This window comes from Pyxicephalus adspersus, chromosome 1 (assembly GCF_032062135.1).
Source record: "Pyxicephalus adspersus chromosome 1, UCB_Pads_2.0, whole genome shotgun sequence".
NCBI lineage: Eukaryota > Metazoa > Chordata > Amphibia > Anura > Pyxicephalidae > Pyxicephalus > Pyxicephalus adspersus.
Window position 1 is genome coordinate 91,394,713 of NC_092858.1, and position 26,044 is coordinate 91,420,756.

Genomic DNA, 26,044 nt, shown 5'->3' on the forward strand with positions numbered 1-26,044 from the left:
TCATCTGCCCATACAAAAATGAATAATTGAAAAGCTTCTCCAGGAAACAAGTGAAATTAGTAATTTGCTAATTAAATTCAGGAAGCCCTGTGGCTATCCTAAATTAAAAATTGCAGGTCTATTTACCACTAACCTTAGTAATATAATCCATTGAAGCCGATTTCTGAATGTTTCAGAAGAGAACGGTGACCTTTTGTCACATACTTCTTTGCTGAGTGACATATTTCTAATTGCATGTGTGCGGGCAAGGCAGCAGTGAGATGACAGAGGGTGGTGCTGGGACCATGTAATACAACAGCCAAAATGAAATGAACACACCAGAAACTTTACTTTTTGAGGGAATCAGGAGCAGAAAGGTATTTGCAGGATAACAATCAGAGCAGTTATTTTAAATGCAATTTATACATTTTAAACTGGTTGAAAAAGCAGACACCGCTGTTTGCGAACTATAAGTAGTTTACACTTTGCATTAATGTTGGATCTTGCACTGGCCCAGTACTATGATGAGCTGCTTTGCTCACCAATAGAAATGTGCTCGAAGCAGAAAGGGCCATGCTATAGCAAAGTGATATAGTTTTACCTGTTTGAACGTCCCAGGAGTCAAGCAAAGCCAGAGGTATTTAGAGCTACTTTAAGCAACTAAAGTAGTTAAATTTTTTACAAAGTAGTATAGTGGTATAAAGATTCATTGTTTTAATGTATTAAAAGAGGCTATAGTGTCCATCAATATATTAAAAGAAGCTATAGTGTCCATCAATATATTAAAAGAGGCCATAGTGTTGAGAACTTCAAGGCAACCAAGGGGCAGGTAAACACCTAAAAGCCTATATTAGATCCACTTTGTTACAATAGTACAATGTTGCATCTATTACTGCAGATTACATACCCGTTTGGTTATCTGATGGCAACTTGAACTGCACCAGAGCATACCTATTGTTAACTCCTTCCTACTTCCCCTCTATAGATAGTTCTTATTTTAATTTGTTTTTACCATTTGTATATGTATATTTTACCATTTTTATCCTTTTTTAAATATTCTTGCCATGACTTGCTCCAAGAACAAAATTTTGATGTTAAATTTAAAGGTGACAAACTGCAGAATGAGATGATCTCATTAGTTTTGTTGCTTCTCCTTTCAATGCCCATTTGCAGGCTGAAGTAATGACTAGACTGATAACGTTTGCTTAACTGCAGCAGAAGAAAATCAGGTCTCTGGCTCTGCCAGACAGAACTGTGTTTTGTGGTGTAGTGACATAAATTTCAAGATTGGATGGACAAAAATAATTTGGCAGATGTAACAGATCACTTTTATGTATTTTATCTGTGTATTAAGTGAATTGCCTGGAGTTAAGTTTTAAAGCCCAGTACAGATGTCAGATTTCTGTCACTAGAAATAATGTCAGACTTCTGTCACTGGTAACGATCTTTCCTAAATGCTGCAAACAAAGTGCCATTCTATTCTACAGAGAGGGGAGGGAGTAGAACAAGCTAGTTGCACCCCGCTGTGCTCTCTTCCATGACGGTTGTACCTGCTCTTTCATTCTTTGATCCACCTGTATGGATTGCTCTACAACTCGGGGAACTACTATGCACATGGTAGATATTTGCCAAACGAGTCAATAGAGACAAACTGTAAATAATCTTGTGTGTGTACCTAGCTTTGGTAACAGTACTATCACATCCAGTACTGCAGAATACTAAATGGTCATTAAAGAAACACTAAACAGACAACATTGTCATGTGTGCTTACTCTGCTTTCTTCTTTTGTTGGCATGTTCCCTGTGGGTGCATGTACATGCAACAAAGCATAATTGGCTTCTACTAATGCCCCTTCCTCTTTATTTTGAGAGCTGCTGTGCAAGCCCCTTGGCTGAAAAACTTTCATTATAAACTGTATTGGATAGATATAAAAGATAAAAAGTGCATGATATTGAAACTTTTTAACATTTAATAACTGATCCTGATTTTTTAATATCTCTAAAACAGGCGTGATATGGATGGATTACTATGCCCACTGAATAAATCACAAACCTAGCAAAAGTTTTAGTAATTCTCATGGTGAGGCTTAAAAATTCCAAAAAAGCTGAAACAAATTTTTTTTTTACAACTAGTCGAAAATCCAAGCATTTTCATGTATATTTCAAAACCCATAGGTGGTTCATTGCTCTCTAGAGGATGATAAAATATATTATTTGGCAAAAACGTTATAGAACATCTTGTGGAAACACTGACATTCTAAGATAAAGTAGGAGAAAAGCAACATTCTCCATGTTAACATTGGCCCAAAGATCTATATTTATTTGTCCTTAAGGGACATCTTGTCCTCCCACAGGTCAGGTTGGAAAACAAGATGACAAATTGCAAGTTGTGCGTGCAGAAATCAAACTGGCTTACAACAGTACATGGAAGTCCAAGCATACCATCTGCATGAAAAGCAGCAATTTGTATGCCATTTCTTATAAGCTCGAATCTGCCATTAAAAGCCCATCATATATATTTGTTGTGTCAGAACCATTTGAAAGGGCAGTGGGAGCAACTGCCAGAGGCCTAAAGAGCGTGGGGAGCCTGGGTTGATCTTTTTAAGAGCCTAATATGTTCTCACTGCACTCATACGCACAAATACAGTTTATATACCAGCTCTCCTGAATTGCAAAGTGTCCCACAAGTACAAGTAGCTCATCTTGGAAAAGACTTCTGTTATTTTTGTTAAAGAATCCTCTCTAAATCATATCGCTAAAGCATTCCCTGCCAAACATCATCAAATATTCCTCATGACAGACTCCTTGGTGCATGATTTTGCAGAATAATTTAAAGTGTTAAAGTGTAAATTTCTAGGGTAAATAAAAATTTAACATCATTTTTTCTTATTTAGAACAGGGCTTTCATCTGCAGCTGCAGTCACTCAATTGAATAATGTCTATAGCAGTTATATTTGACTGTAAATGTTTTTGGCCAAAACATTTATTCTAATGGCACTAGTTTTAGCAAAACATTTGAGCTGCAATAGCTATTACTACAGCATTATATTAGTTAGTGCTTTGCCACAAAGGTAAAACACAGGTTTCAGCAGTGCCATGAAGGTACAAAATCAAAATTGAATTGTCCTAAATCCCTGGCTGTTGTAAGATTCCATTTCTGAAATTTGAAATTCTGAAATTACTTTCTAATAGGAACACATAGGTGTGGGTCAGCCAATTTTCAACAATATTCAGTTTTAAAAAAGTACCCGGTTTTCAGGATGTTTGAGGGGTTGATAAAATGTATATGCAAGCACAATTAGGTACTGTCAGATTAAAGGCTGTCTAATCAAAAGTTGGCAGAATCCAATTCATCCTGGCATTTTGACTTCCGCAAGTCTTCATTCATTGGCAAATTTCTCTTTCATTATCCATCATAGTGGAAAAAAAGTCAATATATCCCAATTGTATGCAATTCAGCAGGGATTCATGGAGTACACAATTCATAATTTTCTTTTTAGGCAAGTACTAATTTTACCCAACAAATAAACCACTGCTCTAACCTCAAGGATATCCGCAGATAATTACACATAATTTGTATGTCTGCATGGCAATTCTTCTCATTAGTTTAGCTGATGCTATATAATTATCACTAGACAGACTATACATCTATATATGTATTTATCTGTACTGATCCTGCTCATTTATTATCAGGCAATAAGTGCTTCACCCACACACAGAAGGAGATTCCTGAAAAACTACTGAAAAACTTTGTAAACGGCAAAGCTTGGTTACTGTGAATAAAAAATCATGGAGAACTAATGCAGCATTACTAATGCTACAGTAATATGTAAATATATATATATATATATATATTAAAGACTGAAACTTTACACTGCCACCAATTAGTGACACGACAACAAGCATAATGGATCCATTCTGATTGGCTCCAGTAAGTTCCTATAATTTTCTCATTGTTCCCTGCCTTATTAAATAGGTCTGCAAATGAAATAAAAAACAAAATGGCAAATTCAACCAGTGAAGAGAAAAGTATAGAAGCTGCCAATTCTGATTAAGATATTTTACGAAAAGTTGGCAGCCCTAGAGCCTGCACTTACAAAAACAATCTACAATGGCAGCTTCAATTTCCTATGCTCAAATGTCATCTTTAACAAGCATGTGTAGGTGAAAAGGACATTCTGTAATTGAAAGCAATAATATTCGCTATTACAAAAATGTTTTGTTTTCAAAGTGTTTGAATTTTTAAACCATCTTTGAAAGCTGATCTCAGGGCATTTGAAATATATTGATCAAAAGCCTCAAAAGGATGTAGATCCCCTTTGTATACACCTAATGCAAGCCTAGTAATGGTGTCATTATTACTGTGGCAGTGCAAAGAGCAGAACTGTGGCAGAACCCTAACAGGTCAACCCACTATTGGCTGCCAGCAGAAAACTAGAGGGGCAGTTTTGAGACCAGTCATCCCGTACAAGAAGAGAGAGCAACAGTTACTTGTCTTTATTACAGGAAGCTCCTGTACAAAGATAAAGATTCACATTGAATTATTGCATTACCCTGGAAGAAATTCCTAAAAGTAGAATAAAAATACATATGGGTCCTTTTTGTAGACAATATTTGCTTATCCTGGAGTTCTGCTAAAAAAAAAATAACTTTGTAGAACCACTTTAGATTTATAATGTCTGTCAAACTCACTGCTTTTAAAATCTTGTCACTAAATGCCTCTTAAAAGTGTTCTGTCAAAAATTTGAAATGATTATTTTCTTGTGTTTGCTACAAAGACTTTGGCACATTTTAGTTCCACAATTTGTTCATGCAGTCATATTTTCCTATAAAAAGATGTCCTTCTAATATTTAGCAGCTTTTCATGATCAAAGCTTGCATTACCTTTCATAGAGGCTATGGTAGATTGTGTAAGCACATCACTTTCTTCTTTAGACTGTCAGCTATGTTACACATCCTGCTATACTTACCCTTCTCATGTATGAACTTATAAATAACCTCAGTACTATAGTAGGATAAATTTATCATCTCAAACATTGCAGTAAAAAACAAACTCTTCTGCCATAAATGCTGGAAATATTTTCCTTGTGATATGTCGAGGTAATTGGTTGCTTTAGAATGTTTCCAAACTTGCAACGCTCATAAATCCCTGGAGTCTCTTTGCAGAGGTGAAAAATAAAAAATAAATAACTGTAATTAATACACACAACAACCGTAGTGTTGTCCCAAAGGAAATAAAGGTTGTCTCACCTCAGTTTGGCTTGAAATAATATTGCTCTGCACATATAACTAAATTTAAGTTATAAAATGATCAATAAGCTTGTTATAAGTATGTAAAATGTGCTATTGTCTGTACACATTTTGTGCATAGTCTTTATTAAATATGTATATTTGATTTGTACTACACCAATGAATGTGTTAACACTCGTTAGGAAAACACATTTTAAAAAAATAATTAATGAGCTTGGTTTGTGCTTATTGATTTAGTTGACTTAAATGAAACCTTTGCTGGGGTCAGCCGAACAAAAAAACAGTTTTATGGACACACTGGTTTACTTAAGAAAACCTTAGAAAACTATCCCTGTATAAAAAAAAACACTTTTTTTTTTTTTTTGCAAAGATTAACAAAAATATGGTAGTAGGTAGTTAGGTGAAATAAAGATACATCTAACTTCAATAAACTTATTTGAAATATGAGCCTTGTACATAAAGACACCAAGAGCACTGGGAGATTTACAGTGTTTTTGTAGGGACCCTGTTTTTAAAGTAAACTGAAAGCCAACAGTTCTTTTTTAGTTCTAAATTCTGGGAGTCAGCTTCAACCACATACTCCCAGACAATACTCAAGATGTGAAAAAGATATAATGCATCAACTATATATAGTGGTGGATAGTGCATACAAAATGGTTTGTATGCAAAAATAGCCAATATGTTTTAGTTGTCTCAATCTATGAGCCTGATTTATTAAAGCTTTCCAAGGCTGGAGAAGATACACTTTCATAAGTGAAGCTGGGTGATCCAGCAATCCTGAAATGGATCTGGTGCAGGACTGAAAATATTTGCTACCAAATAGCCAAATACTTTTAGTAAATTCTTCCATATTTGCTGGATCACCCAGCCTCACTGAAAGTGCATCCTCTCCAACCTTGGAGAGCTTTAATAAATCGGGCCCAATGTGTTTAGGAGTTTTACCAAGCTTTGCGACCATACGTGATTCATGTATGTCAATAGGTTGGGATGTGCAGCTATTGGGAATAATCTGGTATTTAGAAGTTCAGGGGAAGTAGAAGAAATATGTCTTATAGCAATGTAACATAGCCAATCCAGTCTACACTAGCATATGAGTCAAGGATCTGTCAAATTTTGCTGACACTGAACCCTAACTCTGGAGTAACTTGGAATCGAATGTTGAGAAAACAAAACAACCTCTGTTTTTAATAAAGGCTACTTCTGCTCAGGGCAGTCTTTGATAAAAAAAAATTCTCTATAGCACCAAATTCCTCCCTACATGCCCTTTTATCTATGTTTGGGATGTCTTCACACTCACAAGGTTTTTTTTTAATAAAAAATTTAAAGGGACTTTAAAACAAATCTGGAAGTTGCCTTTACCTACAAAAGCTTTCTTCATCTTCCCTAAATTTGCATGCTAGACTTCTCTAAACATTTTAAATGGATAATTATCCAGCATTTTTGAATGGCATTTATGTTTGCCTGCTGTCACCCACTTCTCACACATTTCTACTGCTCTATCACTATGATGACATGCCTTACTGTCCTTTAGGAATCTATGGAAATAGGAAGAGGTCAGGTAACTTATCAGTAACATGAAGTGCCAGCGCAATCACAATTAAAATAATCAGGAATTGTGTGTAAAAGAGACAATGAAAAGTGCTGCAGGTATGTAGAAATACTTCTAGATGTCTATCTAGTAACTATTTCCATATACAGCATATATGAATACTACAAGCTAAAGATTCACCCTGGAAGCTTGCAGTACAGGTGAAACTGTATGGCAGGCTATAGTACAATGCAACTGTTAACAATAGGAAGTAAGTGAAACAGCATGGTGTAATAATTGCAATAATTGTCTTGGTAGTGTACAATGCTAGCAAACTCCAGCCCTCAAATGGCCATTTCTCCAATATATCCAACTACTAGTGTCATCCCTCATGTGCTACTAGTGCCTATACTTAGGGATGGCATCTAGGGTGAAGGAAATTTACATCATAAGTAAAGATCATATCAGTGCCAACAGAGAAGGCCTACCCCTAAAAATGTGTTAGCATGGCATACATCTGGTTGTGGCTATTTCATTTGGCAATGCCATTTTTCATACTGAGTGATTTGGGACAATAAATGGTTTTAATTGTGGACCAATTGTACTGAAGAATGGAGATTTTACTTCGCCATGCTGGTGAACTTTCCCCTAACTTTTAACACTTACAAAAGATAACTATGAGGGAGCAGCAAGACATTGTAGATTTGAAAACTTGCCAAAACAACACCTGTATTATGTGACTGAATTGAAGTAGGCATTTATATGTCACACGGGAGAGACTTAAGCTGTATGCTTTTGCACACATGATGGGTGATGAGCATTTTACACATTCTAATCACTAAGTACAGTAAACAAAAAAAGTTTCCTATCAAGGAGTTTTAGGAACAGAGGCAGCACTCTCAATCAATTAGAGGGCAGGACTAGGTGTGGTGAGATCCTGATTGACAAACTACAGGCTGGTAAATAAGAAGTGACAATGCTGATACCCACAACCCATACAACAGGTTTTTTTTATCTCAATGTAGTGCAAGCAGGCACAGCCTACATGACAGTGACAGTGAGTTCAGGAGCATTATTGCCTCACCACCACACCAAAGTGGACCGCACCTTCACTGGCAGGCTTAAAAAGGTAGTTGTACAACCATACAGGGGGATCACGAGAAATTATTATTAGATAGATATATACATAATAGAAAATATTAGTACAGGTGCACTTAATGTATTATTGATACATCACATATTTATTTTGTGATGGGTATATGATGCCATAGTTTTAATTCCAATAGGAGACTAAGAATATAAGTTTACTGTTAGTCTGCATGACAATAAAGTTACAGATCTGTATTTGTCTGTCGCTGTTTATTTCCTATATACTCCATATTTTACCACATAGCATATTCAGCAGACTCTAAAAATACATAATTATCCATGTCAGTAATGTGTATTTAGGCATTGCCTTGACTGTATAGCTGTTGAATGGACAAGAATAAGGTGTTATCAAAGTCTTCACCATGTTGGAAAGGATCAGATCAACCCTGGGATCACCATACTTCAAGACTAATGGTGTGGCTTAACAGTTTTTCTGGTTGCAATAATATTATAAAAGAGAGCATACAACTATCCATATTGGTAAAATACATATTTTTCTGCATTGACAGCTTAAAGACCAGGATATTATAGGATCATTGCAGAGTATACAGCATATAGTAACTGTTATCAGGGCCAAGGGGGTCCAACTTATTTTTGTTTTTTACAGCCACTAAGTGTATTTATATATATGATATATTTAACCTTTTAAAACTATACCAGGCTGTCTATTTGTACCATGGGAAATATTTTTATTTTCACACAGACAAAAGTCCAATCCATGGATGACACATTATTTTTCAGTAAAGTCACCAGAAAAAAGATACAAATGTTGTAAGTGGAATCTATATCTTTGCACACATTGGCTAAAACCGTATAAATAATGTCACCAATGAAACATTTTTTTTCAAGAGGAAAATGTTAAGAAGATAATCAAACCACACTTGTTGGCAGATACATGCAATTGTAACAGAATTATGTTTTCTGACACTACGCACGCCTAATATATCAGCTAATAGTCAGAAAAATCACACATGAATATTGTGTAAATAGATAAATACCAAACATGATTTAAACCCTTTCCTATTGATCTGAGAAGATAAGTACTAATGAATTGTCCTTCTGAAGGAGAACAAAATGGATCAGGGAGAGAAGGTACAATGTTCACAAAAACAACCATGGCTGGGCTCTTTGAGAGAGGCTTCAAGGTTCTACAACCATTAAAAAGTATTTAATCTTTACATATGTTGCTGAATGAAATGAAAAAGCCAGGACTTTGTAGTTTGCAACTTTCTAAACTCTACTTGGCCAACAATGCTCAGTAAATGTTTGTTGCAATGTAGAAAGTATAGGAAAAAATGTTAAACTAGACTAGATGTAAACATTCTTTGGTAAACCGTAGAAAAAAATCCATAGGACCAAGCAAAAATTGTAACATTTCCAGTAGAGCTTGCTGAATATTACAAAAAAACTAGGTTATGAATACAAAGCTACAAAGTTTTTTTACGACTTGTCCTGCTTCATATTATCCTTTTTTCAAAAAGGAGATACGCTTTAAAAAAAATTCATTCTGAAAAGTACCAACTGGTTATTCGAAGCACAATGACATTTCTGTGCCATTACTAATAAAGTAATTCCCGTGTTTAAAGCCCACTTTACCCCTCACACTAGGACACTGGACATGACAGTTATGCGCAAGAGCATAAAAAAGATATAAATATTAATAGTGATGTAGCTCATTTCCATTAGAAAGCTTCTTTACACGAAGATTATGTATCATAAAGCTTTGTGAGGATTAATACACACTTAACAGTTACCTGGTAAAGCTTAGCCTCAAGCAAATGTATTGCCCTACGTCGCTGAAAATCCTCCTGTGTATAGTTACTGGAAAACCCATATCCAACATCCATAGAGTTAACTCAGCTAAAACAGTGCAAGGTACATTAAAAACTGCCTGATTGCTGAAATTCTCTTCCTCTAAATTAAAACATGAATATTTCATGATAAAAAATAAGGTTCTCCTAGAGAGGCAGTAACTCCAGCTGCACCTCTCTCTTGTTGAGCGCTTAAATTACTGCTGAAAATGGAATATGAATGTTATTAGCATGCGATTAGTATTTTCATTTGCATGGCACTCTGAGTCCTTATTGCCTTGGGGGAAAGGAATGTGGAAGATGAGTGGGTGCATAGCACCCATTACTGGCTGGCTGGCCTGATTTTACACACACACACAGACTCCTCTCATCACTTACACACACAACTAGGTTTTCTGGCAGACCATTGGCTGTTCTTTTGGCACGTGATTGTTGATTGTCCAACCAGCTCAAAAGCTGGCTGGCACCGAAATACCAGAGTGTCTCCATGTCGAAACCTGGAACCCTCTCTCATTCCAAATGCTGGAATGCCTGGATCGCCACAGCTTCCCTGGTCTATTTCTGAAAGACAAAATCATAAAACAGCCTTGTGAGAAAATGCATGCATCAGTTATGCAGGTGTTTACATGCTGACCCCTACCTTTCATTTTCATTCTATTCTTCAATAAATTTCTGATTATATAAATTGTGTATATAGGTACAAATGAACACAAGTTCGTTTATGTAAAATTACCATCCTAGACACTGACATGTGAATGCTGTACTGAAGACCGATTTACTGATTAGGCTGTAAAAAAAAAAAAGAGAGCAAAGGAGATTTGCTAACCTGAAAGGATATTTGTCAATTCACACAACCTATGAAAGAGATGTAAGATCTGCCAATGACTAGTTAAAGCCACATTAAAAAGGATCAGCAAAAACTTCTTCTGTTTAATTCAGGATTTGCCTATTCATCGGCAAACAGATCACAAATTACCTAGCTCATCTCTGCTTTCTACCTTAGAATTATCTTCAACATCTTCTGTTCTGATAAGATTGTGAAAATTAGAAATGAAGTCTTGAATGTTATTAAAAAGCTCTTTCATATAAATCAATTTGGAATGCAGGCATATAATCCAATTTGTGACACAAACGAAAGGTGAACACAGGGATTCATTACATATACAGATATCATAAGCATATCATGAGATCAACATTCCTGGATAAGCATTTTGTATATAAACATACTCATTTACATGGGTATTGTGGAATTTTATTATACACTAACAGAACAAGGCAATTTATTCATCTTGTGTATCGGCTGTTTTTTAACTTTTATGTCAACCGTACAGAGTAATGCTTTAACTCATCTTATGTAATAAATGGAAGCGTACTTTATGATTCTTTATTTTGTTTCTTTATTTTCATTAGTCCCCTTTAACACTCGGTTCACAGTTTAGCTCTTGCATCAGCGTGCCATGAAATTGACTGGCTACCCTGAACATTTTTCAAACATGTTGCTCGTAATGTACTTTTACAAAAAGAAGACTTTTAACAAATACTTTTACAAAAGGCAGACTGCAACAGGTGCTTTACTGCCAAAATTATTGACCAAGACAAACTGTAGCCCAGGGGAAACAACTGCTCTACGGTTAATTATTGTGACAATTATTTGACAGGACCATTGGAATGGGGAAAGTAAGCAATAATGCAAATGAGGAATATCTGTAAACAGCCTTACTCATATACTATATACAGCAAGTGTTCATATAATATGCTCACATCTATGATACATTGATGTGATATGTCTACTGCTTGCATAATGCACATAAATGTATGATCAATACATAAAGGGATATGGTATAGCTTCTTAATACCAACTTCTGTTGCTAAAAAACATATTGGAGTTGATAATGGGCTGTACACTATCTATACATAATGTTAAGTTTGAAACCACTTCAAAGTGAACAGTCTTTTTTCTTATAGTAAATTAACCCATGGTGTTTTGTGTCTTATATTGAAAAATGCAAAACATATATACACACAGCGGTCACTTTATTAGGTGCACCTGTTAACCTGCTGGTTAAAAAAAATATCTAATCAAATGCAGTAATTCATGTATTTCAGACATGTGGACACTGTATAGATGACCTGCTAAGTTCAACCTAGCATCAGAATGGGGAAGAAATGTGATGTAAGTGACTTTGAATATGGCATGGTTGTTGGTATCAGGTATCAGGCTGGTGTGAGTATTTAAGAAACTGCTGATCTGCTGAGATTTTCACACACAACTATCTCTAAAGCATATTCCAAAAAAAAGCAAAGTGTACAGCAGTTCTCTGGGAAACAATACTATGACAATGTCAGAGGTCAGAGGAAAAACCCTTGTTACAATTGAGGTATGCAGGAGAGAATCTCTGAATACATACCATAATAAACTTTGAAGCAGATGCAGCTAAGAACAAGCACCTGAGGCTACGGTTCTCACAAAGTTGCCAAAATTGGACAAGAGAAGTTTGGTAAAAAATTGCCTGGTCTGATGACCTTTGATCTCTGCTGCTACTTTCTGATGTCAGGGTTTAGTGTCACATCAAGAAAGATTGGATCCATCCTGCCTTGTATCAACAGATCATGCTGGTGGTGTAATGGGTAATGGTCGTGGGAATATTTTCTTGGCACACTCTGGGAACCTTTGTATTGTTGCTCACCTTGTTCACCCTCTTTTGACACACAAAAGTAAGTAGTGGCAAGTAGTTTTGGGATGTGGCAGAACAGGAGATTTTTATGGATGTGTAGACAACAAATTTGCAGCAACTACTTGATTTTATCTTGTCAAGGTGAACCAAAATCCCTAAGGGAATATTGTAGGTAAGGGTGGAGGTCTAATCAGTACTAGTAAGGTGTGCCTAATAAAGTTCCCAGTGATTTATGTGTGTATGGGTTGCATGTATTTCAAACATAAGTCAATGTGCAGAGCAATAAATTACCCTTTGAAGAAATCCAAGGGCATCCATAGGCAACCAAAATCATAAACTTGCTTGTAATCTATTTTGAACCAAAAATTTTCTCCATTCAGTTCTAATAATAAAATTAGGGAACACATGTTTCAGGTCTGCCTAAAACCCAGTCCTGTCCCTCTGGTATCATGGGATGAGACCTAAACAACCAAGGGAGTTCCTATGAATGCATTAAGCACCAAGAAAAGGACAGATGAAAATGAACAATAAACAAACAAAAACACAAGAACTGATGAATATAGACACAAGGCAATTTTCTGTGTAGTATGAGAAATCCCATTGCAGCAGGTAGCGGAAAAATGTCAGACAGAGTTGAGCAAGTACTTTTGACACATTTCTAAACAGAGATCAAGCAGACTGTTTTCAAAGCTAGTTACTTTTTGTTCTTTTTACTGCCATTTTTGTTATTTTCCACAGAGTGATCAAACAGGGGCTGCAGAAAATAGGATGATGGGGTAACAACTGTGGCAATAAACAGCATGAACTTAAAAGCCTCAGCAGTAATTTATTCCAAGGATCTATTGACAATAGTAAACACAAAGAGCATATGGTAAAATGAAAAAAAAAAAAAAAATACAATATTAAAATATGGAAATGGTCCTGATTTTTTTTTGTATAATGGTACACAAAACATTAACAGAAGATTATAAAACGGATATGCAGCTTTTATTGTCACTCTGCAAAAGGCACATTTGCTAATTTAGGAAAGATTTGGGTTTCCTCTATCACTGGACAGACATTACCCTTTTTAAATTTCCATATATTCACCATAAAAAATATGGCTTTATTCCTGATGCTTATACATATATACAGTATATACATAGTGTGTGTGTGGCCCCCAAGAAGAAAGAGTCCCCAGCACGTCACCCATTCCTAATAAACAGAAACTTTTGAGTGATATTTAGTGGACGGAGTATGGCCAGTGTGTGTTCCAAAATCCCTTCCTTGCATCTGTGCTTGTATTACCAATACTACCTGAACTGAACTCAACTAGGTAAAAAGTTCATGGAGGTGTCATTTTTAAAATGCAGATTAGTTATAAAAGCTAAAGTCAACATCTCCAGGTTTTGATGGCAATCAGTTTGTCAGATTTCAAGAAAATATTTAGGGTTTAAATGGCTAAGGCTGGACCCTTCTGGAAAGAATATTTACTGTTATATGGTAATGTATACCAATAGGAATATTTTTTTGTTGAAAATAACAAAAAATACCTTTTGACTTTCACAAAACATAAAATCTTCCAAAACTTTCACCTTCCAAAACGTAAACTCCTGTTTCATGCTGACATAGAATCCTACCAGTGCTAGTATACATTAACAAAGGCAAACAAAAAAACTAAAAAGGTTTCTTGTTCCAGATTATGGAAGATGATTCTACCAGGAAGTAAAGGAGTACCGCATTGATTGCCTACTCCCAAGTCTTATACTATCCTGTGTGTTGTTACAGAAGCAGCTCTGCTGCAGAGCTTCTAATTTCATCATTTCAAAATTGAGAATAAAATTCAGTTGACATAATTTACAGAGAGTATATTTTCACATTTGAAATCTTGTCCATGGATGACTTGCACTTGCACAGGTGTCAAGCCAGGTGTAGAAAAGAGAAATCTGGTTCTGGCTGGAAATACCACAAAAAAAAGTAATCTCCGACCAATTTGTTTACGGTTGTTGTGGAATATTTTTTTTTAGTAGTTTTATTTTTTATTATTATTCTCATGTCCATTTTGTGCTTGGCATCTGTTTTTTTTTATCATAGCTCACATCTACATTAATAGTAATGAGAAGAAGTAAAGTAAGTGAGGGCTATTTGAAGTAAATCTTTCACATGAAGAATGGATCATGGTAGCATACAAGGCAAGGCAATGCAAGCTGCCACGGTGTAATTAGCAGTGAAAAGAGTGCAGCTTTGGTCTTTTAAATATTTTTTGTACACTTTTGCAGAAAATTACATTAAAGATAAATAACGTTCAAGTTTAAAAATATTGTAATTTATTTATTTGTAATGTATTTATTTATTGTCATAAATTCAAACTCCAATAAGCTGTATAGTGTTAACCCTAATTAGTGCAGTGCAGTATGCCAAGATACACTTGGTCACAAAATATATTTAAAATAAATGAAAATTATTAGGATATCAACATATAAATAATTACAGTAAAATATGTTTATCATTAATGAAAACAATATTTAAACAGAAACATATAGGTCACCATGAATAAAATCATGTAACATCTACGCTCCATTGTCCAAAATGGCATTACGTCTAAAGACAACCATTTGCTCAGAAAAGTGTTGTATGTGTTTCTTAAACACAATAGAAATAAAATAAATGAAAAGACATTTTAAAGCATTTTTTTGTGCTGTTACTATTATTTTTAGGTAAAATACTGCTATAAATGTGATGGGAATGTGGTGTTTATGAAGTAGAAAATCCAGATATAGGTGTGTTTTGGTATGTGTACAGTAGGTGGCACTAGAAATACTTCAGTATGCATAGGCATAGCACTGGCAAACCCCTGATGGTAAAGACAGCTGTGTTACATTTTAGGAATACTTGCGTCAATGTCTTTCAGAAAAAGTGGCATGTGCACAGCATAGTTCCATCGTGTTAAGATTTTGTGGCTGAGACTGCTACACTAAAGAATGGCAACACAGTCATTGCAATGTTCTAAAACAGAAGAAAAATGCTTATAAAGCCCCATTTAAATGCGGTCGTGCTGTGAGCTATGTTTGCATGTAAACACTTATATACTGTACGCCAATAATTATTACTGCAAACAATGGCTTTCTCTTTTTTTCTAGCATCAAATAGGTTAACAGGAGCCTTCCCTCTCCCCGTCACTAATTCCCAGCGACTGCTATACACACATTATTTCCATCCTGTCCTTTAGCTTGCACTCCATTAAACCGTTCTGTTAGTAGAGTTCAACACAAGCCATCAGCAGGGAGAGATTGGAAATATGGGGAGGGGATGAAATGGGAGAAAGCATTAGCCAGAAATGCCCTTTAAATATTCAGCAAACATCCATTAGACAGGTCAGGCACTCCGGAAACAACTCTGGAGGTGGTGTGCCCATAGCTAGTGGACTGGGGTGTTATTAGGATAATCAACAGGAATTATATATGTAGGGAGAGAGTGGTGCTGCTGTACTGAGGAAGACACACCACAATAAAAGGGATCTCTGTCTAAGAACAAACAACATGTTTAAAATGGCACATGTGTCCGTGCACATCAATACTTACAACTGTGCATTGATTTTACAATTTATCAAATTGTTTGCCCATCAATTCATCGCTTTACCTATAGATTTTCCGGGTTCTATACAATCAATCTTTCAGTTACATTTATTTAAAGAAATGAGGGAATAGTTCATTTCGAGTGCATACAGTTCTTTTTATAAAATGATATACTGTCCATTTCTATAAATGATACTGATTCTGCCAAAGTGTTCATTTGGAAGTTATGAACCTGAGCACTGCCTTTATATCAGTTCACAAAGAGATATATATTGTAGAAGATATGTGAATAGGTTTAAAACTGCTTTTTTTCCTTCTTTTTCTTTAGACACAGTGGGATCTTTCCCTCTCTATACAATGCAATCAGATCATAGTTGGTAGAAGAACCAACAGGGCGCCATACATAGCTTACTTTACTCCTCAGCACTGAGTACTGATGTATGCAAAAAGGTGGTATTTGGAAGGAGTTATGGCATTCTCAAAACTTTCTTAATGGGTGGTTAAAGGTCTGGAGGAGTGGGAGTTTTTAGGCAGACAGTATTTGATTGCAGAATGCCCTAAGTAGTGCTAACATTTAATGCTTAGTTGCTATGGACCTAATTTATTAAAGCTCTCCAAGACAGAAGAGGATACACTTTTGTCAGTAAAGCTGGATGATCCAAAAAACCTGGAATGGATCTGGTCCAGGATTTGATAGCAAATGACTTTAAGGAACCCATTTCAGGCTTGCTGGATCACCCAGGTTTATTGATGAAGGTATATCCTCTCCAGCTTTGGAGAGCATTAATAAATTAGGCCCTATAAATTAAAAAACAGAAATCTAAAAAAAAAATGGGGGTGGGCAAAACATAGTAAAGTTGAGGAGGAACAGGCTAGATGATGCTGGATTTCTTCCAATCAGAAAATGCATACTTTATGTTGCATTTACTGCTGAACTTATGCAGGAAAATGATGTTACTAGTCTTTACCAAATAAAAAAAACTTTTCAAAGTAAAAAGAACAGTCATAATCATGGCATTACCAAAACAGAAAATATTTACTAAATTAATAATGAATGTAGAACTCTGCTGGCTCTCCAACTTTTTTAACCAGGTGCCCCTGGCAGTTAACCAGGTTATTAGTTTACAGTAGTATGTGATACAGCAGATCCTAAATGGCTGATATGTCACGACCAATCCTAGCTTCCTCTGAGTGATGCAATACGGAAGAGCTAGAAGCTTGCAAAGGGAGGGAACTAAGCATAAGGCCAATGGGTGGGATGGGGTTAAATAAGAGAGTTCATAGAAAGTTCAGGGATGGGTTTGGTGAAAGGGAAGGAATAACTGTGGGGAATAGGGAAAAAGAGGGTGAGGTCACTAACTGTTTTGTTTTTTCTTTTTTTTCGGTTGGGTTTGTAGAATTTAGTTTGGTGGTCTGAGGTTCTCGAGGGCAATGGGGCGATAGTGTTTTGATAATGTGATGGAGTTGGTGGAGACCAATCTTTGGTATGGGGTCTCATAAATGGTGTGATTTAACAGTAAGTGTATAAAACTGAGTTGTGAATAACCTGCAAGTAACTAATATTGTTCCAGAGGCGGTAGGGCTAGTGGGGGAGGGGTATGTATAGTGAGTGTTTGTTGACGAAAAAGCTTGGAACTGCCACAGTCAAGGAGATTACAGGAGGCTGACATCAAGAGTTATTGACATATTTTTTAATGAGTCAATCACTGAATTAATAAATGCCTATTAAATCAGCCTAGAGTTCAGCTGAAAAAGACACACCTATGGTTTCAATCACCATGGATTTCACTGTCTGTTTTATAAGAAAAATAACTTCTTGAGCTAGAAAGCATAATACCGACCATAATTATCAACACCTTTTATATTTGTTTTATATCCAAGATTACAAGAACATCTGAGGAATTAAGTTCTAAGCCTAGGAAATGCCAGTGTCTTGTCCCCTCCCAACAATCTGGTAACAGGAGATTAGTAACTCAAACTACAATAAAATAATAAAATATACACAAGGAGCTCAGATAGTCACTGAGCCTGGATTAATTAGGGCTGCCTTTCAGATTTAAGAGAAATGAATAAAGAGCACAGGCTAGAACAGAACTAATCCGGATAAGAATGAGGGATCCTAAATAAATTCAGGTACAGCCAGCGTTATAACATAACTAATATGAAATGTATTGGTTTCCTACCTGCTTTTATGTCTTACCTCATTATATTACATTTATAATGGAAACAGATTTATGGTGCTATAATCCCAATTGATACTGGCATTTGTAATATGTTTAACAGGTATGTGTAGGAAACCCAGTACCAATTTGTAACGCACAGTAAATTTTTTTCTTTAATCCCAATTAGGTGAAAACAGGCTTAAATCACAAAGGTTTTACAACATATGTATATGTAAACCTTAACCATGAAATCTACCTGGAAGATAACTTGCTCCAAGCCTTTGCTATCTCTTATCAGATGCATTGATACCAGTTCTTTCTGTAGATTAAAAACACCTCAACCCATGTTATACAGAAGAGAAAGGGTGTATTGAAGTCCTGTACTATAGTGAAAAAGGTAATGTTCTAGAATTGTGAGTGAGTATTGTGATCTCAGGACAGTAAATGTGTCACAGAATAAAAATAGAGAAAACAGCCTGAAAAGGTAATGCAGCCACCACATCTAAGTAATAGTATGATAAAGTATATTACAGTATAACTTTGGATAAACTTGATTCTTCAATAAAAATGATTACATAAGATAAAAAAAAGGGGATTGCCACAGATTGTCAATTTTAACAACACTATATTTATATTTCTTGTAACATTTTATGTAGTATTATAATATTTGCCACTGTAATAAATGTATGTAAACATAAGTTCACAAAGCCCATCACATCCGTTGTTAATGCTCTTTAAAATCTAACTAGTAGTGTTGGTGTTCAAATTCGGGTAGTCCTTATATTTGACCCGAAAATGGCTGTTGGAATTCGGGTAGACCTGACCCGAAAAAAAAAACGAGATTTGACTGTAAAAATTTGGATAAAAAAATGTACAAAAATATGTTAAAAAAATTAAAATATTAAATAATGTATTGTTTGTGTTTTTTTTTTTACTATTTTTTTTTTTACAGGTTATCCTACAATGACATGATATCTCTTAAGCTACGTACACACGGCAGATTTTTATCGCCTGATAATCGGCATCGGCCAAATATCGGGCGAAAATCTGCCGTGTGTACAGTCGGTGTCGTCCATCGTCCGAACGACCGACCTGCCGGATCCACGGACGATGGACGACAGCCGATCCTAATGAAAGGGAAGGGGGAGAGCGCGCAGCAGTGTGCCGCTCCGTCGCTCTCCCCCTCCCCTCTCCATAGAGCATGAATGGTGCTGTATGTACAGCACCGTTCATGCATCGTGCACTCCCTTGTCGTTGGAAAGGATCGTGAAAGATCCTTTCCAACGACAAAAATTGCACGTGTGTACGCAGCTTTACTCTGTAACACACTTTACAGCATAGAAATATTCTGATACATTTGTTACATTTTTCTTTTATCCACTGCGAGAAAGATGTAACAAATGTATCATATTACTGTGCGTGTTATAGAGTAAGAGATACTTGCTGGTCGGGCTTCTTGAGTGTGCGATCCCCAGGGCACTGCAGGTTAATAAACCTGTAGTGCCCTGGGGACGGTAGTGGACGGTAGTCATATGACTGTGGGAACTTTGCGGTCACAGCTGTGACTGCAGGTGATCCCCGGGCAATAAAGGTTAAATGGGGACAAGTTTCGCCATTCATTACATCTAGTGCCCTGTGTCCTTGGATAGACAAACTCTATATACTCTAAAATACTACTAGCAACAGCAATCATCGCTGTTGCAGTCCTGTAGTATGTGTTCCTGAATAGAGTTTCTCTATCCAAGAACACAGGACTCCCTGTGTTCTTGGATAGAGAAACTCTATCCAAGAACACATACAACTAGTAAAGGGCTGCAAGAGCAATCTGATTGCTTTTGCAGCTTTTAATAGTCCCTAAAAATAACCCAAATTCTCCCACCATTGACTTCAATAGTGTTCGAATTCGGCATTCGATCACCCAAACAATATCTCACTATTTGATCGAATAGCTATCGAATCGAATAGTGGGATATTCGACCAACACTACTAACTAGCTTGTGTCTAGAGATAATTGTGAGGTTCCAAGCAGTGATTTGTGAGAAAAGAAGGAAAAACGTATTTAAAAAACAAACATTTTTAATCATAAATACCTATTTTGTCTAAAATATTGATTTCTAGCCTTACTTGTATGTACATATACCAAATGTAGTAAACACATTCATTGTAAATATATCCTACAGTTCGCTGTAGTGTATTTGTAAAAAAAAAAATGAAACTTACAGCTATATGAATACAAATTGTATCTTATACAAATACCAACTAACATCAGCTTGGACATACACTTGGATGGGCTGATATTTCCAGAAAAGGCCAGAGCTGCCAAACAAGTAAGGACTAACACTAGAAATAGTGAGTTATACTGTGTCAGCTGTCAATTAATGCAGAGAGTTTGAAATTTAGGTTGATATTCTTTGTTAGCTAACTTAAGTTAATAAATATCCAAGCATTCTCTATGCCTGTACTGTATAATTAGTGTATAAGTTTTCCAGAAACTTGTAAATATAAAATTAAACTATAATCAAAATGTTCCCCTTTGTTCCTTTAGAATTTACTCACTAATATTACTTCTAGAAACAGAATCTTAAAAAAAAAAATAGGTAGGTAAAAGTGTTAATCTTGAGTATTTGTATTGTTAAAGCTGAGCTGGCCAATGATTTACAATCCTTGATGAGCATCAAAGAAAAAGATAAGACTGCCAGTGACAAACTGAATAACAACTCAAAAACTCAAATGACTCAAAAACTTATTTTTTCTCTTGTTTTCCCTAACTAGGAAATATGGCTTTATCAGGCAGTACTGTCATGTGAAAAAGGGGAAATTGTGTTATTTTCCAGTATGATGTTACTTTGGGATAACAGCAGGGAGGAAAACTATATGTGCAATCATAGGTTGGGACAGGTTTTTATTGCATATTATGTTGGACTGTACTTCCACTTTTTTTTAACCAATATTTAATCAATATTTACAATTGCACACCATTAATGCTCCATGAGATGACAATTTAAAGCACTCTAAATTAAAGGATGCCAGTCTCATCATCAGGTGCCAATGATTTTGGCACATCTTAAATCTAGATCTAATTACATGCTAAAGATCATCGCCACATCTAAAAAGTTCATTCTGTGTTGACTCACAACTTTTTTATTTGTATTGGTGAGTAAAGGCTTCAGCCATTTCTTTTCCTACAACTGCATCTTTTTAAGCAAACTCGAACAGAAACATGTCTTTTTAGCTATATCTTTAGGAGTCAAGGAAAAAGAATGGTGCCTTGTGTACAATTAAATCTAAATGATAAATAATGTAAAGATGCAGTGATCTGTAACAACCAGTCAGTGATTAACTTTTATTGATGTACTGCTATTTTTAACATAGACATTAAAATGTGATTATTATAGTTAAAACACATTTACATTTTGCTAACAGACTCCCTTCTGAGAAATCATAAAGTCAATGATGTATATTGCTTAATACATCTTCTTACACCAATCACAATATATCTGTGTCAGTATTGGATGATGCATTTCTTTTGGTGCTTTTACTATCTACGTCTCTTCTTTTCAGTCAGTTGTTTTGTAGAACTATCTGCTCCTTTAGATCTTGTATGTACCTGTTACCTCTGTCTGAATATTCTTGCATCATGGTTCTTGACAGGTATAGTGTGAAAAGACAGGCTGTGACTGCATTAGAAAGAAACTAATGCCATTATTACACTTAAAATTTATTTAGCTAATTTAAACTGAAGGTTTGACTAGGCTTGAAACGAGAGCTGCGTGTCTATATCTTCTGTCTAAAGTCCCAACAGCCTAAAGCAAGCAACTGAATTATTTTTTCCATTCTCTAGAAACATAATGAGCCAGATTTAATAAAGCTCTCCAAGGCTGGAGAGGATACAATTTTATTAGTGAAGCTGGGTGATCCAGGAAACCTGGAGTGGATTTCTTAAAAATCATTTTATATTTGCTAGCAAATGTTTTGAATTCTGGACTAGATCAATTCCAGGTTTGCTGGATCACCTAGCTTTACTGATGAAAGTAAATCTTCTCCAGCCTTGGAGAGCTTTATTAATTCAGGCCCAAAGGCTAAGTTAGGTATTGGTTGTTTGGTTTGCACCATAAGTAGAGGTTGGAGAATGTGAATAATTTTCTTTCAGACACACCAAGAAATTTAGAGACCATTTCTGGTTATCTATGTTTTTCATATACAATACTCCCAGTCATCTGTCTAGAAAGATAGACTTTCAGTTCATGCAACGCTTGGCTTTTCCATTCCAATTATCTTGAATATAGATTTCAAACCTTTATCACTTTAACTATATAAATAATACATTTGATGTATAGAGCTGAGAAGCAGGTCACCAATGTTAATAAGTACTATGGATATCTTTTTTTTCTGCCCTTGGTTTTATATTTACAGAACACTAGCAAGCGTAAAAACCATTTCCTAAATATCTAATAGAATTTTATTAGTTCCTTTGCACTGTAGTAGGGGTTATCTATATTATTAGAGGTGTCCTATCTCTGGGCACAGTTTGGGAGCTTTAGGGACCTCATCAGGATTACAAAGCAACATTGAATGATTTTCATAAAGGTTTTCGCTTTTTAACATTTTTATATGGGCCTGCTAAACTGGATAAGGAGGGTATGCTACTGACAAGCTTATCAGTGACCATGGTCTGTTTTTTGAATATATAAAAATTAAGAAACAAAGAAGAATATATGAAATATACTCTGTACTAATAAAATCCACACAATTGCTCAAAAAATAAAATATTTGTGTTATTTTCACTGATTATTGAAGCATGCTAATAAAGCATATGGTGAAACATCTGTGTACGCATAGTGATTGTATAAAGACAGGCTCACCTTCATAAGTTGCTTTAAATCCCAAGTTACTTCCAGAGGAGTCTGTCCTGAAGAGAAGCCACATCTGATGATTGGAGCTCACTATAAGATCTGGAACGCTGGCCCCTGTAAGACTGGTAAAGGACAGGTAAAAGGCTATCAAGACTTGCAGCACTGGCTAAAGAAAACCCTACCTGTTCATTTAAAAAAGTTTGGCTGCTTTCATTTAAATATTTCTGCTTTAAACATTTTGAATGGTTAGTTTATTGTTTTTAACCAATTTTCCATATTTTAAATCCAGTGCGGACGGTTCTGTTACATTCTTAGCCCAGTGTGATGAACATGACACCTAAAACAGTTTTAGTGTTAAGTAGAACTTTTACCACTATAAACTTTGGTTTTAAAGTGTTGTGTGCTTATTATAAACTGTCCCTGGCAGCTTAGGACAGGTGTGGGGTGCATGTTTACTTTTTCCAAGCAACCTAAGAGCTTTATGACCAGGGGCTGCATGTTTCCTCTTTAATGCTTCCATAGTGACCAATGTGGTTGGCCATCAGTGTCAATAGGTAGGTGGAAAATTGCTTGGTACAATTTCCAGGAAAAGTATTACTACAGAGCTTTGGTAATAAAGGGTGATTGCTACATTCTTAACCAGGATTAGTTTAAAATATTTGGAGAAGAGAAAGGTTTATGTTAAATCTTGAACCAATGTATGAAGCTCACAATTCTGAACACTGAGCATTTACAGTAGCAGTCCACCTATTTGAATATGCTCATTAAAGAAAACCTAATCATACTCATTTTATCTCATATCTGATGTATTAGATTTGTATGTGAACAATAATAACCACAATCTCATTCTGTGTTCACTACATCATTGTATTATCAAAGCATATGTGACACTAAAATACAATGCAATACTAGAATTACTGGTATGATTTTCCCATATGTAAACGTCATGAAATCTTTATAAAATTTTAAGTGAATTTTAGCCAACACATTTTATTTATAGAGTAGGGAACAACACCTGCCACATTTTTGAAGTAAGTAGTAGTTTGTGTCCCCTTTGGGAATATTTCCCTCTTCCCTGTGGGGAAATGATGTATCTTCTAAGTAGTAACACAAAGAATAATGTTTTTAGAAGAGTTTGATTGGGTTAGAACCTTGGGGTTTGAACACTGACTGTATCATAGTGGATGTGGTAAAGTTCTACTCCCTTCAGCCTTTCAATCATGTGCAAGCATAATTTTTTTCACATTTCTTTGTATGTCATTGGGTAAAATTTGCAATTTGAATTTGACCACATTCACTAAGGTATGAATAATTACCTCTGCAAAGCACTTAGAACAATAAATTACAGTCAATTAACCCTGACATGTTACAAACCTAAAAAAGTAATTTAATTTTTTTTATTTATGCCCAATTATTGAGGAATATATTGAAGATTTTTTTTACATACACGGAAATAAATAACTAATAAGCAGTTTCATATACGGAAACCCAAGCTTATTTCAATACCCCATACATTAAGTTTTCATATAGTACCCTTTTTAATGAATACAATTATATTGACAATAAATGCACTTACACATAAAGGACAGACTTCTGGTCCTCAACATTTCCACCATCTCCTACTGTAAGAGTGTCATACCCTCTTTCTAGTTCAAACTCTTCAAAGGTCAACTTGATCACCTATCAGAAGATGGAAAAAGGTAAGTACATATCCTGGTAGTTGCATTGTCTCTGTGAAAGAGAAAACCAGAAGTAAAATAAGCATTGCCTAGTACAACAGCTGTTTGGTTGAAAATGTATTGTACATATTGTGAAATAAATCTGGATAATACTATATCTTGAACTGAACAAATATGAATAATTGTAATGCTCACTGGAGTTTAACATTTTTGGATTAAAATTTGTAAAATAATTAATTTGCATAATTAGTTGAGTGTCAAGATGAAGCAATATGCACCTTATGCAGATTCTTCTGTATGCCAGTTGCATAGAAAGAAGATCTACTCCAGCTTTTTTAAACCATGGACCTAGTTCATATGAATATATCTTATTTTAAAAAAAGTGAATCTATTTAGAGATTAGATTACACTTACCTATGCCTCGGCCTCCTAAATACATGGAACATTAGACCTGTATAATTTTGCTTTGCATATGGAAATTTTGAATCACAATAACTTAACCTATGTTGGACATTTCAAATAACGATTGTATTGTTTTGCTTTGCTACATTTTTATTTAGAGTTTATCATCAGGGATCAGAGAACAGCTTCTCTAAATAGAACAGATGCCAAAAGCCCTGTACAGACATCAGAATTAAGTCAGATGATTGTCGTTTTGGCCAACAATCATGTGTGTACATAGCTAAAGAGGCTCCTCAAAATTGTTGCGCCTCACAATTGCTTGAAATTCAACCACTGACCTAAATTATGCAGCTCCCTTCCCTTGGGATTTTGATATATATACTTGGCATGAAACAAGATGTTGAAAGAAGAAATTAAATAAAACTAGAAGATTAAAAAGTAATGATTAAATATTTAAAACAGCTAGCCTTGACCAAAGGCACATTACAAATGTAAACAATCCTAATCTATGTAGAAGATTGTTTCTATAAGGGAACCAGTTCTAACTTTCCTATTCACCCCAAATACAGTCAGGAGTTACTATAGATAAATATTGCACTCAATTTTTGTACAATATCAAAGAACATGGTGGTACACCAATACCATACTGCAGAAAGTGGGACCTTAATAACAAAATCACCTGTACTAAGCAATCACTGAAACTGTCATAAATAAATGGCAGGGGGGGTTCATATGCATATTAGGTGTATTTTTTTTTTTTTTTTTTACTTCAGCACAGTGATCTCAGAGCGAGACAAGCTCTCATCACATTTCTGTTAATTAAATAAAAGTTTGAAGCGTTAAGGCAACTGTGTTATTAGACACTGAATAGCCCCATGGAGACTATGCTCTTGTCTGGACTGAATTAAACACCCTCTTAGAACACACTATAATGGCTATTTCCCCAGTTTCTATTCAGTATAATTCATCTTTCAACAGAAGTTATCATCTCCCGCAAACAGAG

The 26,044-nt window shown here is 35.4% G+C and overlaps 1 protein-coding gene across 2 annotated transcripts in view; it reads right to left on the reverse strand.

Annotated features, from left to right (window-relative positions):
* CSMD2 (CUB and Sushi multiple domains 2) overlaps positions 1-26,044 on the reverse strand; it is a 576,326-nt gene that overhangs the window by 160,338 nt on the left and 389,944 nt on the right. The window contains exons 11-13 of one of the 2 annotated variants that reach the window (XM_072418831.1): positions 24,537-24,640; positions 22,970-23,082; positions 10,095-10,277 (exon numbers count right to left, since the gene is read on the reverse strand). The exons of the other annotated variant lie outside the window; for it this stretch is intronic. Of the exons in view, the coding sequence (XP_072274932.1) occupies positions 10,095-10,277; positions 22,970-23,082; positions 24,537-24,640 (400 nt within the window). The remainder of the gene's footprint in view (positions 1-10,094; positions 10,278-22,969; positions 23,083-24,536; positions 24,641-26,044) is intronic. 2 annotated transcript variants of the gene reach the window in all.